Source organism: Bos taurus, chromosome 6 (genome assembly GCF_002263795.3).
Source record: "Bos taurus isolate L1 Dominette 01449 registration number 42190680 breed Hereford chromosome 6, ARS-UCD2.0, whole genome shotgun sequence".
In the NCBI taxonomy this organism is placed as follows: Eukaryota; Metazoa; Chordata; class Mammalia; order Artiodactyla; family Bovidae; genus Bos; species Bos taurus.
The window spans coordinates 102,350,900-102,369,017 of record NC_037333.1 but is presented as its reverse complement, the minus strand read 5'-3'; the positions used below and the strand labels follow the sequence as shown (position 1 = coordinate 102,369,017).

Below are 18,118 nucleotides of genomic sequence, written 5' to 3'. Positions count from 1 at the left end.
TGGGGTGGGAGGTGGGAGGGAGGTTCAAGAAGGAGGGGATATATATGTATACCTATGGCTGATTCATGTTGATGTATGGCAGAAGCCAACATAATATTATAAAGTAATTATTCTTCAATTAAGAATACATTAAAAACTCTAATTAAGCATTGTTTATAATTTCTTTCAACTACAGAAATAAATTTAGAAATTATCCCCAAATTCAAAATGTTATTTATGCGTGCCTACACAGAAATATCACGGAAGGTCCTAATTAATTAGAAACCAAGTTTCTAATTGCACGTTTGCTCAGAACAGTAAAATTAAAAGACCTGATTTACTATTTTTAATGTTTTAAGTATTTTAAATGTTTTTAAATAATGAAAGTGATTTTAATGCTAAGGATACTACCTAAATATTCACTAAAAATGTTTTATTTGAAAATAACTTTCATTTTGAAATAAAAATATTATTTAATAATAGAAAGTTTTAGAATTTTAAAACATGTTATTAGTTAAGGCTCCCACAGGTAAAACTGCCTTGGATGATATATTGTAAAAGCATTTTAATATCCTTAATAATCACAATTTTTTTATTGTGAATTGTTTGCGATAAAGACATTAATCCCAGCCAAGGAGATTAAGTTATTTCTCAGTAATCAGTCTTTAAGCCTATCTCTGTGTAATTTAAATTCTTTAGACATTGGTGTTCCTAGTGTAGAACCAATTATTCAATTTAGCTTCAAATTCTGTGACTCATATTACCCATGACCACAAAGGCATTAGCAATATGGCTTAAATATGAGATGGGCATAGAGATTCTAGATCACACAGCTCTTTGAATTTGTTGCCCAAGGACCATTTGAAGCGAAGGTAATTGAAAAGACACAGTATACTTTGGACTGATTCTATTGCACTTGGTAAAAGTTACTGTGTTGGATAATTTAATGAATAGGTCCACTTTTCAAAGGAAGAAAAAAAGCCGAGGGTTTGAATGCAGAAGGAAGAAAAATACAAAGAAGAAACGTGAAGAGGGGAAAGGGAGATGGGCTGTCTAAACTCAGGCAAAGTGAAATGGCACAAAGATAAATCTGAGTTGTTTCAAGTACATATGTGGTAAAATAGTTGAAGAGTGACTTGCGTATCAAGAGATACAACTTGCTTCAGATGCTGGGGACAAGTCTTAATAGGAATATGATGAAATTGATTTTTCTTCCAAAATTCAATTTCAGAGTACAGTGATTTGGTTTGAAACTCCTAAGGTAAGTTAATCTGAATTAAATGTGAATTAAGATCATAAAAAGTTTACTTTCAGAAACTGCTGGCCAGTAAAGACCACATTGACTTGCTTTATTGACTTTATTCATAATGTGCATTTTCTCTACCAATCCAAAATGCCTTTCAAGACTTTTCCCGTATCATTTTCTTCTTGAGAAATTATAATTGTCAGTAATAGCATCCATACCATGTGAAGACCTGGTAAATCTCATGGGGGTAGAAGCTCAAGATGGATTTATTTGTATACTTTATTTGTATATGTAAGAAATTTCACTTGAGCCAGTGGTACTGTATCTCAAATAATAAGCATGCTATGACACTGATGTTTGATTTGTGGGTAGAGACCACAAATTTGAATAACTTCAGGGACCAAGCAGTACAGGTTGAACCGTGAGATTACAACAAAGAGTGGTAAGAGTAACATTATGAACCAGGAAATGCATGTCTTGTCTAAACACCATTTTAAAAGCACTGACATAGGCTTACAAAACCTGGATCTAGGGGCAGAATTTAGTCTCATCACTATTTCAACACCTCTGACTAAACAGTCTATTAATAATAGAAATAGGACTTGGAAAAAAACTAAAAAAATGATCTCCTAACCCTTCAATTCCAGACTCCTTCTTCAGAATGAAATGTCTTCTTCTGGCTGGCCTTTTGATTATGGCCACTGCTTTGCCCATCCCTGTGAGTACTGCCCTCAATTTTCCATTCCATTTCTGTCCTAGAGACAGGACCTAGAAAGCACTTCCTGTATCTTTTCATTTCATGGAAGAGGAAAGTGGACCCCAGGAAAATTGTAGAACCAGGAATTACCACTCTTCTTCAGTCCAAAGGTCTTCCCCATACAAATCCCAGCTCTGCGTGCCATTTGCAAGCTGCATGACCTTTTTAAAATATATATGTATGTATATATATACATATATATATTTGGTTGAGTTGGTCTTAGTTGTGGCACACAGGATCTTTGATTTCATTGTGGCATGTGGAATATTTTATTTGTAGCATGCAAACTCTTAGTTCCAACATGGGATCTAGTTCCCAGACCAGGGATCGAACCTGGGTCCCCCACATTAGGGGCACAAAGTCTTAGCCACCAGATCACCAGGGAAGTCCTGCAAGCTGTATGACCTTGAGCAAGGAAATAACCCATGGCTTCCTAGCCTGTATCATGAGTTATAAGAACTACCTCAGAGCTGTGCAAGGATGATAAAAATCCATCAATGCAGTTAAGAGTCCTAATTGGAATATAGGAAGCTCTCAAACAAACTTTGCAATATAGAGCAAGTATTCCACACTGACCTAAGTCTTAATTAGGCAGTTTAAATTGTTTCATTTACAGTATCCTCACCCCAACTTGTCTCATGTTGACTATAGACGTGCTTCCTCATCTACACAAATGAGATCTATGAGTTTAAGCTGTGTTTATTATGATCTGAATATGTGGGGCACCTAGGAAGCAGGAGGATTTCCCAGGTGGCACTAGTGGTAAAGAACCTGCCTGCCAATGCAGGAGACACAAGAGACGTGGGCTCGAGCCCTGGGTTGGGAAGATCACCTGGAATAGGAAATGGCAACCCACTCCAGTATTTTTGCCTGGAGAAGCTCAGGCACAGAGAAGCCCAGTGGGTCACAGTCTATGGGGCCCACAAAGAGTCAGACAGGACTGAGCTGACTGAGCATAGCTATTAATAGTAGGCAGGAACACCTGCTCCCTGCACATTTTCTAACAAAGGAGCTCTCAGAGAAGTGAGGCAGCTTTCAAATTTTTATTTGGGGATACCAAATTTAAGTTTACATTTCCATACTCTCTCTACTTTGAACTTCTAAGTGCTGAGAATTAAATTGAGAACACTGTTGATTTGCAGATAAAGAGATATGCAATATGTACCTATGTGTGAAATATGTATGAAATGTACAGAAGAATATTCTTTGGAAATAAGTTCAAAGGTAAAAAGTACAATGTCTAAATTACTGGACAAAATTCATTCAATCTTTCTCTATTAGACTCAACTGCTTTTTTTTCTTTTGACTTTTTATTTTATATTGGAGTATAGATAATTAACAATGTTATGATAGTTTCAGGTAGACAGCAAAGCGATTTAGTTATATATATATATACATATATCCATTCTACCCAAACTCCCCTCCCATCCAGGCGGCCACATGACACTGAGCACAGTCCCCTGACCCGTGGTGGTTATCCATTTTAAATATAACAGTTTATACATTAGACTCAACTGCTTTTTATTCCAGAGAGAAAGGTACATCGCTGATGAGTATAATGCTTGATAGTGGCTTGAAGCCCGTTCTCATTTAGAATCAAATCTCTTTGTAATGAATAACGCATTGCCTCATGTTGTTTTACCTTGTTGCTGTTTTTTTTACAAGCTTGAACAATCTGGAGAAAGTTCCAGTGCTCAGGTAACCTTCTGGTTGTATTTTCAAATGATGCGTTCATCATTTTAAGTTTTTAAATGTTTGAAATGACTGACATCATGTCTCTTGTTACAGAGATTTAACACTTACCCACCCCAAGGAGCAACATTTTCCCCTCAGATCCCACTTGCCCCACCTGTACAACTGCCCCTGGTAAGCATGGGTTTGGGGAAATCTCAAGTTACGAAAAGTCGTTATTAGTCGGATGACAGTTATAACACTTTGCAGATTTGGACACAGACATAAAAGGCATTAAGAAACCATCAGGCAGCAGCTATTCAGACTTCCCTCCCTGCACAGCTTGCAGAGTGCGACCAGGGGAGCAAGTACCCCTCCAGGGCTTCAGTGACTTCTTCCAATTTCTCCCTACACTTGTGATCAAAGAGGTGGTTATACTGAATTACCTCGACTATGATGAGCTTAGTTACGCTTCAGTCGTGTCCAACTCTGTGCGACCCCATAGACAGCAGACCACCAGGCTCCCTCGTCCCTGGAATTCTCCAGGCAAGAACACTGGAGTGGGTTGCCATTTCCTTCTCCAATGCATGAAAGTGAAAAGTGAAAGTGAAGTCGCTCAGTCATGTCCAACCCTTAGGGACCCCATGGACTGCAGCCTACCAGGCTCCTCCGTCCATGGGATTTTCCAGGCAAGAGTACTGGAGTGGGGTGCCATTGCCTTCTCCATACTTTCAGGAAGGGAATGCTAACCTTTGTCTATATTACCTGTTCTTTTTCTCCTTTTAAATCACCTTGTTGCCTTCTCTAAGAAGTTTTTCCCCCCACCCCTAACGTTTTCTCACAGGTCAAACAATACAATTATTTTGCTCTTCTTGTACCCTCTTCAGTCTCTAATATCTGAATTCTTACAACATCTTGTTTAATAAAGGCCAGAACAACACTAACTACATAACAGAAACACCTTTATTGGGACAGACAGGATTCATTTGGCTAATATTTACTGTCTGCCAGATAAAGTGGTCTATAGTGATCGCTAGAAAAACAAAAAATATGAGTAAGCTTGCAATCTGATAAAGAAAAGAGATTCATAAATGAAAAAAAAAAAAAAATGCACTGGGCTGGCCAAAAAATTTTGCTCAGGTTTTTCTGTAACATCTTAATGGAAAAACTCCAATGAAGTTTTTGGCCAACCCAATAATTTGCTAAGTGCTTCTAGACGGAAATCCAAATCCAACTGACTTAGGCTGTGCGTCAGAGTTCATTCACAGAGGAGAGACAGCCAAGCCAGGTTATGAGGAGTGAGGCACTCCAGGTACAGGAACAGTCAGTGCTGAGGACGTGGCAGCTCAGGGAACAACCAGCGCAATGAAGCTACAACACAGGCTGGGACACATAACATAAACAATAGCTAGGCAATGTTGTTTGGAAAAGTTTATACACATTTTAAAATAGCATCTTGTTTAACTGCTTGTCTATTGTCTAAATACTTTTAAAGTAGAAACACAACTTTGCATAATTTTTTTCATATTTAAATGTAACAAAATAACTTCCCTTTGCTTATATTTAATTTCAAACTGTTTCTCTGCTTTAAGTAGGCTTTTGTAAGCTGTTACTAAAGTGACTGTCCTCAGTGGAACATTCTTTCCCTTTAATGTTTTCCCATGACATAACGGACTCTGAGGCTTCCCAAGTGGCACTCATGGTAAAGAACCTGCCTGCCAATGCAGGAGACCTAAGAGACACAGGTTCAATCCCTGGGTCAGGAAGATCCCCTGGAGGATGGCAACCCACTGCCATATTCTTGGCTGGAGAATTCCATGGACAAAGGAGCCTGGCAGGCTACAGTCCATAGGGTCGTAAAGTGTCAGACACAACTGAAGCATAAGGACTTAGCCTGCATGCAATGGACTCTTAAGACACTAAATTTCTAAGTTTTTGCGTTTATAACTAACTGCTATTTGTTTCCAGTCAGGTACACTGGTTCTTTTCTCTTTTTTTTGGCTGAAATCCAGTAAGATTTGTTTTAAATTGATGCAAAACCTTGGAGTCTTGGTTTATAATTTGAATTTATTAATTGCTACTAAAATCATATGCCTAAAATTATGTAAATCTATGTGTAATTCTTGCCCAGAGAATTCCATGCATAGAGGGAGCCTGGTGGGCTACAGTATATAGGATCGTAAAGAGCTGGACACCACAAAAGAGACTTAGCACACACATGTGGCGATAAAAAGAATTACTAGTATTTGAAACAGATGCTCTTCCTTCCACCAGATGGCAGAACAGTATTAAAAATCAGGCAAAGATGGCCTACCAAAACTATCAACGCATAAGGCAGGTTTCTGGGCTTTAGGTTTGACTACTTAAGCAAAATAAACATACTTTTTACAAGAAAAATATGACTTGAAGTTCAATCTAGAGTCTAATTTCCACCAACTAGAAGGTGGGCTCTATGAGAGCATATAATTGCTCAATAAATACTTGGGTGGGTGGATGGACTGACGAGTAATCAATGAACACATGAGGAAAAAAAGCTAAAACAAAATGTTCCACTTTGTTTTATTCACAACTCACTTCCCCTCCCCCGCCCCCCCCTTTTTTTTTTTTTTTTGTAGATTCCAATTCCTCTTCCTCTCCCATTTCCTAATAATCCAAATCAGGTAATTATACTTAAAGTTTTCCTTCAAGAAAGTATTTAAATGGGTACAAAAACCTTGAAAACTCTTGAGATTCATTTGGAAAGGAAGTTGATACCAAAAATAATGGTTCTCATTATCCTTTGGGGACCATTAGTGGGAACCATTAGTGAAGCCTTTGAACTAGATTTAAGGTTATGGTTATGGTATAAAAGGATTATGTAAATTTTACTTTTGACAAGACTTTACTGGATGAGGAAAAATTACACAGAATGACAAAGTCACAAACCAAAAAACAGTGTATAACACAGCATATTAATTCCAAATTTTTAACAATACTTCTATTATAATTATAGGAAATTATATTATTAAAGTTGTGAAGTTATTGGGAATTTCCTGGTCTCCGGTGGTTAGGACTTGGCACTTTCACTGATGGGCCAAGGTTCCATTCCTGGTCAAGGAGCTAAGATTCTGCAAGCTGTGAGTCTTGCCCAAAAAAAACAAAAAAAAAAGATTCCCAAATATAGTCTTTTTTCCAACATCGTAAGCGTAAGTTTCATCATCTTTCCAAGAAATCCCAGCTACATTTGCAGTCAACAACAACAACAGAATAAAAAATTTGGACTATATGTTTCCAGAGATAGCAGGTGTGAAGGCTGGGTGGGTACCATGGTGTGGGAGGGGGAGTGGAAGCCTTAAAATATCAGTGAATCTCAATCTTACTAATGTCCTTTTATATAAGCTAAGAATTCCAAAAAGCTGTTTTCATTAATCAAGTTATTATAAAATATATAACATACAAAAGATAAAATGCTGAATTATAACTTCTTGATTATTTGATTGTGTCCTCTTTATTCTAGGTCCTGACACTTAATGATCTCATAGCGGTAAATACTGCCCTGTTAATCTATAAAGTTTATAAAGACACTACATTCAACACCTACAACAACACATTACACTTAAGATGAGCCAGTTCATCATACAAATTACTGTCTTTATTAATCCAGTTCATTTGGAAATGAAATAAAGCACAGTTGTTAAGTTCAAAGCCAGAAAACTATCTCAATGCATGCAAGCAGCTCTACATTCACTTATTCATCTTCTCCAAACTATAAACTGACAAAACAACCTGTTCTATCATCGATGAGGATGAAGGTGAAGAGTCAAAAGATTTAAGAGTTATAGAAGAAACTACTTTAGGAGAGATGAAATAGACTTGACTATTTCTTCACTAATGAAGCATTTGCATAAATGCATATTATAATCAAACTTAAATCCCAATAGATAATTTTTTACTGAACTGCACAAAGTTCAACTTTTTAATGAGGCCCTATATTGATATAGTTTTTTTGAGTTTCAGTTTATGAAAACACAGGTAAAACACTTGGGAGTTAAAAAAGAGAAAACTAAAAAATTTCATTTCCCACATACTTTGCACACAAACATTTTCTGAAATCTAGATACCTCTCACAGCGGATGTATTTAACCTGGGATATCTTTTTCTTTAAGATGCATCATTAACTAAATGGTATACTTTATAGCTGATGGCATCTTAGAATTAGAGACCTGCAGTATTTCATAAAAATGGCAGAAAGTCAGGCCTAAATTATTGTTTGCCTGCGGTAAAACTTTTCAGGATTCGTCTATACAGATTATTTAAAGGCAATCATCCTGAGGAATATTTAAGTGTTCCAAAAACTTTAAGGTCAAACTAAATAAGAGCACAAGCCAAGTTTTAATTAGTGCTCTTTCTACAATCCACTCTAAGCATTATGATAGTCCATTTCCAAATGTAAATCATAGAAGTTCTAGCATACTCCTAATCATGTTAGAATTTATATATATACATATATATATATGAATACATATTCTGAAAATGTCTGGGGAAACTACTGTCAACAATTAATTATTGATGATTCCAAAATCGGCAAGTTCATCTTCACATCAAAACATGGCTAAAACAGCACTGGCCTGTGGTGGGTAAGTCCAGATTCTAAGCTCATCTTTAAATTAGCTGTGTGACCTTGGGTAGATGTATTGATTTACCGCCAAAGTCTCTTCCAGTGAAAATACTGACTCCTCACACATACGACTTATTCGAAAGTTACCAAATCTGATTTCATAATACTATACTTTATTTTTCTGAATTTTATTTAAGGGTATTGTTCTTGCCTAAGAATAAGCAGACCAGTGTTTAGCTTACACATTCTTGCACATATGTTGGGATGGACAGCACTATAAACAGAGGCATTTGCCTTTTTGACACAGGGGTCGATTCCTCAAGCAAGCTGCCGGTCTCTTAGAACAGGGCCCCATGAAAGCTACGAAGCAATACTAACAAGTGGAACTGCCTGTGTAAGCAAACCCTAGAAGCAAAATCGTAGCTGTCCTAAAATTCTGGTCCAAGTATCGTTCTCACAGGGAATTCACACACAATTTAAGAAAGATGGCACTTGTATATAAGTGTATACAGCCAGTTTCTCAACCATTCACATCAATTTTCTGTATTTCAGATATAGTAAATACCATTACAAAGCAGTTACAAAAAAACAGTTCTATGAATTAAGGGAGTTCAAATCTAAATCTTGCATATTCATTTTAAAATCTTACATCACCTAAATAAAACATAAGTAGCAAAATGGAATTAATTTCTCAGCAAAAACAAAGATTTTCATATAGAAAATAGTTTAGCTTATATACATACTAAGTTAAAAATAAGCTAAAGCTAAACCCATTGTTTTCACTGATCCTTGATATTTTTTTCTTTCACAGTTAATCATTTCTATCTTGAACCAACTTGGGGTAAGTATTCATTTTTAAGCTACTATAAACTACAAATCTACTTAATGGGCTGAAGCTATCCCAATAATTTTTTTTTAGGGCTTCTTTGGGTAAGACTTTTTTGCTATGGTTATACTGATAAAATCAAGTGATATTTAATCTCAGAAAAGGTAAGAATAATTCTTCTGAACCATAAAAATCTATGGCCGAATGGAACCCAAGTAATCAACCTAAGGTAAAACTCATGAGTTATAAACTCATTTTCCTCCAAGATCATTAGATCAGAATTTCAGCAGATCTAAAAAGGTATTCTTTTGATAATGCCCATAGCATTTGACAAAATTTCAGCTTACATAAATTAGGTTAAGAAATTTCAAACAGTAAATTTTACCTCAAGCTTATTTTTGTCTTATGGACAATTCATAGTTAACAGTGAGAAAAATCCACTCTGAAACTACCAAATCTAGAAACGCTCTCATCTCCAGGCAAGGCAACAAATCTCCTTAACACAAAAGCATCAGCACTCTCGATGGAAACTCTACAAACTTTGAGACTTCTACTCTGATTCTCACCCAAGTTTGCTTTCATTTAAAATATATATAAAACAGAGAAAGAGACCAAAAAGGTATATTCCTTTTAAATATCTGAATTCATGTCAAATAAAATTAAAATTGATGCTTTTGAACGGTGGTGTTGGAGAAGACTCTTCAGAGTCTCTTGGACAGCAAGGAGATCCAACCAATCTATGCTAAAGGAGATCAATCCTGAATATTCATTGAAAGGACCAATGCTGAAGCTGAAACTCCAATACTTTGGCCACCTGATGCGAAGAACTGACTCACTGGAAAAGACCCTGGTGCTGGGAAAGACTGAAGGCGGGAGGACAGGGGGCGACAGAGGATGAGATGGTTGCGTGGCATCACCAACTCAATGGACACGAGTTTGAGTAAACTTCGGGAGCTGGTGATGGACAGGGAGGCCTGGCGTGCTGCAGTCCATGGGGTCGCAAAGAGTCGGACACAACTGAGCAACTGAACTAACTGAAGATTATATACAGTATGTATTTATTTTAACTTATCTCAAGAGAAACTGATGAATCAAAATATTCTCAATTTGAATTTTGAGAAAGAAACTGGATTTCACCCAAGTTTTCCTTCTGACAAAGTTTCATTGCCCCAGAGTACTTATTCTGTGTTTCTTACCACTTCAAATGATCTTATCAGGCCACCAAGGGTGAAGTGAGAGGAATTAAGCTCTGTGTTGCAGAAAAGACACTTAATGGTTCAATTTATTAGCATTTAGGTATAAAAGAACCACGTTACTTTCCTTCTCCCAACACACATGACTGTACCAATACTAATCCATCAATGTTAAATAAATATAATATGGGAGACATGGGAGGAGGCAAGAAAAAAATGATGGCAAAAATACCTAGTTAACTATAATCTGTATTGTATATTTTGGCAGAAATAATTCTCTTACTACTATGTCAGAAGTTACACGGTGAGTAAAATCTCCAAATAACTTTTTTTTTTTAATTTATTTATTTGGCTGCATCAGGGCTTAGTTGTGGCACTTGGAAACTTTAATCTTCGCTGTGGCTTGCAGGGTGCTTTTTTAGTTGCAGCATGTGAACTCTTACTCGCAGCATGAGGAACCTAGTTTCCTGACCAGGGATCAAACCCAGGCCCGCTGTGCTGTGAGCATGGAGTTTTAGCCACTGGACCACCAAGGAAGTCCCTCCAAGTATCTTTTAAGCATTACTAGACATTTTAAATCAGAGAAGGCAATGGCACCCCACTCCAGTACTCTTGCCTGGAAAATCCCATGGACGGAGGAGCCTGGTAGGCTGCAGTCCATAGGGTCACTAAGAGTCAGACATGACTGAGCGACTTCACTTTCACTTTTCACTTTCATGCATTGGAGAAGGAAATGGCAACCCACTCCAGTGTTCTTGCCTGGAGAATCCCAGGGACGGGGGAGCCTGTTGGGCTGCCGTCCATGGGGTCACACAGAGTCGGACACACTGAAGTGATGTAGCAGCAGCAGCAGCATACATTTTAAATACTTTTATCCTAAGAGTTGAATAGCCTCAGATTGTGCCCATACTGATGTTAATAATATGATTAAAATAGATGTAAACAAGACCAAAAAAATTACACGTGCTTCTTCAGATGATGTACTTTAAAATCAATATATTTATTAAAACTTCACAAATATTTCAGAAAATAACAGCAACCACCGTAAGTCCTTATACTGTAAGACAGAGTAGCATTTAGCTTCTGAAAGTGGTTAGAAATTTTAGGCGCCCTCTTTGGCAGGTTTAGTATCTTGCTTCTATTTGCATTTGAAATGCTTTAAAGTCTTAAGAACAACCTGCTACCAAGACAAACACTGGGCGTAACCACTCATCCGTAGGTTAAGATATGATCAATAAGTCGTCTCTGGGCCATGATTACGCCAACAAGCTCAGTAACATGAGCCAAATCAGATGTGGCTCTTAAATTTCAAGTAACAAGCCATAAATGTGCTATGGATAACATGAGTATTGCTTAAGTAATAAAGAATCTACCAAACTACAAACTTAAAGTAAGAAATAATAAAAGCTTCACAACCTTAGTAAGGAACACAAAAGACAGAGAATTGTTTCTGGGACCTCGCAAATCCAGTTCTGTTGCTTACTGAATAAACCTTGGGGCAACCTTTCTAAATTTCATTTTCATCTGTGAAGTGGGAATAATACCACCTAACTTCACAGGATTCTTGTGAGGATTGAGAGCTATAACATAGATAGTCAAGAAATGGTATCCACACTATTTATTTGACTAAATGTCTCTAAAAAACAAAAATGTTCCTTATATCTAAAATATAAGAAAGGCAAATGTGAAAGCAATATCACCTATTATAGGAGTAGATATTCCTCCAGAAATGTCTTAAACTAAAATTTTAATCAGTTTTTTCTCTATTATAGATGGTGCTGGATACTTACAGTGAGATTACCTACTTCTACCCTGTCCACAGTGTACAGTAGTTTTATCGTTTTACATACTTTGTAAACGTTCCAATGAAAACTCTAAAATGCAACATGTGGATCATGTGCTTTAGTTATTCTTTAAAGACAATTTTTAATACAACCTAAAATCTTCACTAATGTCAGTTTAGATGCATCAAAACTATTAAAACATAAATAAATGTCATTCTTCAGGCAAGTACTCAAGCTTTCTCGAGAGATTTTGTTAGCAGCTTGTTTTAGAAAATCCTTTTCAGTGTCAGTAAGAAGCAATTTCTTCCTGTCAAACAGTGAAAGAAGAATCAAATTCTTCCACGCTGGGTCAAGGTCGTCCTACCCTTCACTCAGGGAAGCACATCCTTGTCAAGCACAAGTCCCATATACACACCCAAGGACCAGGATTTTGTGGATTTTAGAAAACAAATACTGAACATAAACCCTATAACTCTTTCCGAGGGGTTTGAGGCAACAACCTGAAATCAAACATTCTAATGTTTCTCAGCAAAACAGAGGGGGAGTAAAGCCTCCTGTCAGTTCAATTAAAGTTTACCACCAAGAGCTTTGACATTAAATAAGGGGGGAAAAAAACAAAACCTTTTTTTGTTAATTTATCTTAGCCCTCATTTTGTTCTCTAGCCTAATACCTTTATCAAATATCTGAAGAAAACAACCATGCCTCTATTCCCTAAACCACCTTTTCTTCAAATGACCCACCTATAGTCCAACCGGAATGAGGATGGAATTATGACAGTCCCTCCCTCAGGTGGATAGGTGTTAGTACTATGGGACTTTCCCAACGGATATATAGGCCAGAAAGTGATAGGTCCACTGAGACAAGGCAGTGTTATCTTCCTTCCTCTTCCCTGCTTCCAAGAACACCTGGAACACCAACTCTTTCCTTTCCTCAAAGAAGGACAATGTTAACAGTGAGTCTCAAAAACTTAAGTCAGTCCTTAACAACCCCTTCCTAACAAAGGACACTTTTAACTCCCAAAGACCTCCTCTGTCTCATTTCACTTATTTTCTGAACATCATTTTTAATTCATTTATGGTACATACAGTTACAGTAGTGAAAGTGAAAGTGGCTTAGTCATGTCCAACTCTTCTGCAACCCTACAGACTATACAGTCCATGGAATTCTCTAGGCCAGAATACTACAGTGGGTAGCCTTTCCCCACAGTTACAGTAGAGTGGAATGCATATTAAATTTAAATTACTAGTTGTCTGGACACATTTTTGTAATTCAGAATTTTTGGAAATGAGAACATGATCTTTTGTTCATCGGTCTTGATCTTTTTTGACTAAAAGGGTGACTGAAATTTCCTCATATAACTTACAACTCTAAAGTCAAGAATACAAAAGTTTTCCGTTTTTGAAACCAGCTTCAACAAGATCATATAAAGCAAAGTGTGAACCAAATAATTTAAAGATAAATCAGATTAGGCGATAGTGATCGGCACTCCTCTGAGAGACGCTTGATTCGATAGGAATAGCCTTCATACCTCAAAAGTCAATGGAGAAAAACAAAACTGACACACAAGAATTACATAGAAAGCAGAAATTATGGCTGAACAGAAATTCATCTAAATTTATCTTTGTTCGAATTCTGATTCTTCAAAGAGCATCAGTTGTTTCAATTTGGTTTAATACATGCTTAAATATATACAAAATGATTGTTTACAGCGCTTTTGACAGAAGAGCAGAAAATTATGTGTTGTTTCACCATACCTGCTAATTTTATTCTGATGCAAAACCTAACTGCCTGTCATTTAATGAATAATTTCCAAGTGACCTGCCCTGCCCTTTTTACATATGAGTTCTGTGATACTGTCTTCTCCTCCGTACATGCTCCTTTCCTGGCTTTTGGCTTACATGGAGACTGTGAGCTGTTACCCAGGGCAGCCAGTCTCAGAGTCCTTACTCCAGTGTGCATCTCGTTTCTCTGCCACACTTTTGATGAACTGAGCGTGACTAGCATAAAGCTTGAGTTTATCGCTGATATCCATCCATTTCACCTTTCCAGCATCATCTCCAGCTTCTAAAGTAAGGTTATCCATTATTTCACCTGGTACCAAAGAAAAAAACATCATCAAGAAAATGTAATGTATTTAGTCACTTCTGTTTCTGCATAATCCTGTACCTTCAAGTATTCTTATTCAAAATAATTTTAAATCATCATATTAACTGGCAGACTGAATTAAAAATGAGAATATTCCAAATTTCCCAAATGCCCAAATTTTAACCAAGTTTCTAAATTTCAAGTAAAGGTACCAATAAGCTAGCTTTTCTCAGACTTGCCTAGAGGTTCAGTGGTGAAGAATCTGCACTTCCAATGCAGAGGGTGTGCACTCAGTCCCCTGGTCAGGCAGCTAGGATCCCACATGCCACAGGGTGCAGAAAAAAAAAAAAAAAGAAGCTTTTCCCTCTCTTGCTCCTTCTCAGTTCAACTCAATCACTCAGTCGTGTTCAACTCTTTACAACCCCATGGACTGCAGCATGCCAGGCTTCCCTGTCCTTCACCATCTCCCAGAGCTTGCTCAAACTCATGTCCATTGAATCAGCGACCCCATCCAACCATCTCATCCTCTGTCGTCGCCTTCTCCTCCTGCCTTCAATCTTTCCCAGCATCAGGGTCTTTTCCAATGAGTCAGCTCTTTGCATCAAGTGGCCAAAGCATTGGAGCTTCAGCTTCAGCATCAGTCCTTTCAGTGAATATTCAGGATTGATTTCCTTTAGGATTGACTTGTTGAATCTCCTTGCTGTCCAAGGGCTTCTCAAGAGTCCTCTCCAATACCACTCTATTTATTTATGTATTTACGGCTGCAGTCCATGGTGTCGCAAGGAGTCAGACACAACTGAGCAGCTGAACAATTTATGGCTGCATATGGGTCTTCGTTGCTCTGCGCTGGCTTTCTCTAGTTGCGACAAGCAGGGGCTACTCTTCGTCGCTGAGCGTGGGCTTCTCATTGCGGTGGCTGCTGTTGTTGCAGCATGTGGGCTTAGCTGCTCCACTGCGTGTGGGATCTTCCCAGACCAGGGACTGAACCCATGTCCCCTGCATTGACAGGCACATTCTTAACCATGGACCACTGGGGAAGTCCAGCTTTTCTCTTTAAAAAGTAAAAATATTACTCTTAAAAAAAGAAGTTTAACATTAAATAAACATGAAACCTCACATCAAAATTCCAGAGGGATTAGATTTAAACATTAAAAAAATGAAAGAAAACAATTATAAATGATTCACTTTAGAGTCATAAGGTAAGTACACTTTTCCAAGTATTACACCAAATCAGAAACCATATACTTATAAATTTTTATTAAAATATCTATAATTATCAAAAATTTAAAATAAATGTTTTCAATCACAGTTCGCAATCTAAATGGGATATTTCTGTAGGATAGTTTGGCAGTATTTATCAAGAGCTTTTAAAAAGCAAGTGCTCTTTGATAAGCATTCATGCAACAAATATCAGATTGCCTCTTATGCACCAGACTCTGTAAGAGGCACTAGGGAGACCATAAGCAACCAAATAATTTCACTTCAAAGGATTTACCCTAAGGAAATAAAAAGAAAAGCTTATTGAAGTATTCAAGACAACACTATTTATAAACAAAGAGGAAAACGAGGACATAACCAAACTTTCCATTGAGAGGGCACAGATTAAATAAATGATAAGAGTCCACTGGATTCCCATATAATCATTAAAAGTGAAGAAGCTCTCCACATACTGACATGGAAATATGTCCGTTATGTATTAATATATTAAGTGAAATTGTAAGTAACAAAATAAAATGTAGAGTGTTAGCCCATTTTTATTTTAAAAACAGCTATACAAATGTGGAAGAAAATAAAATGTTAACAGTCATTATCTTTGGGAAATGAAATAACTGCTGCTTTAAAATTCTTTCCACTTTATGTCACCTATTTCCTAAATAACTCATTCTAAACACATGTATCCTTTATAATGATTACATTTGAAATAATAAAATAATAATGCTGCTTCTTAAAAGAATCAATCGAATAGTTTAGCACATGAAAGAGAAAGTGTTAGTCACTCAGTCGTGTCCAACTCTGTGACCGCAAGGACTACAGGCCCGCCAGGCTCCTCTGTCCATGGGATTTCCCAGGCAAGAATACTGGAGTGGATTGCCATTCCCTTCTCCAAGGGATTTTCTCAACCCAGGGATCAAATCCAGGTTTCCTGCATTGCAGGAGAATTCTTTACCGTCTAAGCCACCAGGGAAGCCCATTTCAGCACAAAGGTTTCTAAATCCCAGTGCTAAAGTGACAGCTCTTGGTGTACCTTCATGGCAAATACAATAAACGATAACCAATGGAGAACCAGAATTAAGAAGTAAACCTGAGTCTAAAAGTTAAAATATGATTATCTAAATAACAATGTTCTCCAACAGGCTCTTTATCAGATCCAATAACATCTGAAAAGTATACTGCCCTCTGGTCAACTAATAAACTACACAAAGCGAAATTTTAAAAAGTTAGTAAAGTTTATATGTCTGACATTTAAAGAGCCTGCAGGTCATCACTCCCATCTTCACACCAAAAAAATACAAACTGAAAATCAACAACTCTTCTTGAATATGCACAGGAGCCTGCTACGTCCCCCTTTGCCTGGCAAAGCAATAAAGCTATGCTTTTCATGTAAGAAGCTATGCAACTTCACCCAAAACTCTATCTCCGAGATTCGATCTGGCACTAGCTCAGAGAAGCTGAACTTTTAGTGTCGCTTCCAACTTAACACCCACAGCAATAGAGATTCCATAAAATAACAAGGGAGCATTAACTTAAAGAACTGCATGGCTCAGATCTTATTTAAGTAGTCTCTAGGGAAATCAAAAGATGAAAGGAGGTGAAAAAAAAAAACCACTGGGAGGAAATTTTGGTCTCTGACACCTACAATTATAGCAAATAATAAGTATAGCCTAACTCCTAGCTATGTTTAGACAAACATAAAACCTCACACTAGAGGTCTATTTGCCTCAGTCCCTTTTACTAGATACATCATGTTCACCTTCCAAAAACACTAGAAGGCATGCTAAAAGGCAAAGACCACAGTCTGAGGAGACAAAGGATCAGAATCAAACTCAGATATGGCAGAGATGTGAAATTATCAGACTGCAAAATTTTTTTACGTTTAGAGAAAGAATGAAACAGTGAAACCAATGATTTGAACAACTCAGACACTATATAATCAACCACTAGAGGATCAGTCATTGTTTTCTAACTTCAAAAATAAATAGCTAACAAATTTATCAGTACTTAAGTTGCAGAGACCTGCTTCTAAATCACATATGCATTATTTTTCCTTCTGAAATATTTAAGTTCTTAATACCAAAATGAATTGTTCTAATACTTAGCTTACAGTTGTTGTATAGAAGTAATGAAACTTGTGCTGGGAGTTTCCCCAAGTTCAGCAAGAATGTAAAAGTGACAAATCTAGTTGCAGACAATTTTATAAGGAAAAAACTGAGTCCAAGAGAACATGTGATTTGCACAAGGTTATATTGAGACAGGAAGGGGCAAGGCATAACCTTTAATGATACAGCCACTGAGGACACAATATAAACTGGTTAAACCCAACTAGGTCCAAGATGGCATACTAGATCTTGATATGTTCATTATAATACATCAGCATATGCTAAATAACACACCCACAGGAGTCGGGACAGTTCTGAGGCTAACCATAAAAGGTCAAAAAGTGAGTGTGATCCAATCCCTGGAAATCCCCTCCCCCTTTTCCAAAACAGCCAGAATAATTCTCCCACTCATTAGCCTATGAAATTACCCAGCCCATAAAAACCAAACACCCCATATTTCAGAGTCTCTTGCTTTCTGAGACAGCCTATACTCTGTCTATGGAGTGTGTGCTGCTGCTGCTGCTAAGTCGCTTCAGTCGTGTCCGACTCTGTGCGACCCCATAGACGACGGCAGCCCACCAGGCTCTGCCGTCCCTGGGATTCTCCAGGCAAGAACACTGGAGTGCGTTGCCATTTCCTTCTCCAATGCGTGAAAGTGAAAA

The 18,118-nt window shown here is 37.4% G+C and overlaps 1 protein-coding gene and 1 long non-coding RNA gene across 4 annotated transcripts in view; one reads left to right on the top strand and one right to left on the bottom strand.

Annotated features, from left to right (window-relative positions):
• The first annotated feature begins 534 nt into the window (after positions 1–534).
• Positions 535–11,581, top strand: LOC132345541 (uncharacterized). Its single transcript, XR_009494942.1, has 2 exons — positions 535–9,091; positions 10,538–11,581. It is a non-coding gene; the product is annotated as an uncharacterized lncRNA (long non-coding RNA).
• The window catches only part of NUDT9 (nudix hydrolase 9), a 37,345-nt gene continuing 30,475 nt past the window's right edge, over positions 11,249–18,118 (bottom strand). For 2 of the 3 annotated variants that reach the window (XM_005208183.5, XM_010806286.4), the window contains exon 9: positions 11,249–14,145. In XM_005208183.5, the coding sequence (XP_005208240.1) occupies positions 13,970–14,145 (176 nt within the window). In that variant the 3' untranslated portion in view covers positions 11,249–13,969. The remainder of the gene's footprint in view (positions 14,146–18,118) is intronic. The other variant, NM_001101096.2, reaches the window with a different exon arrangement.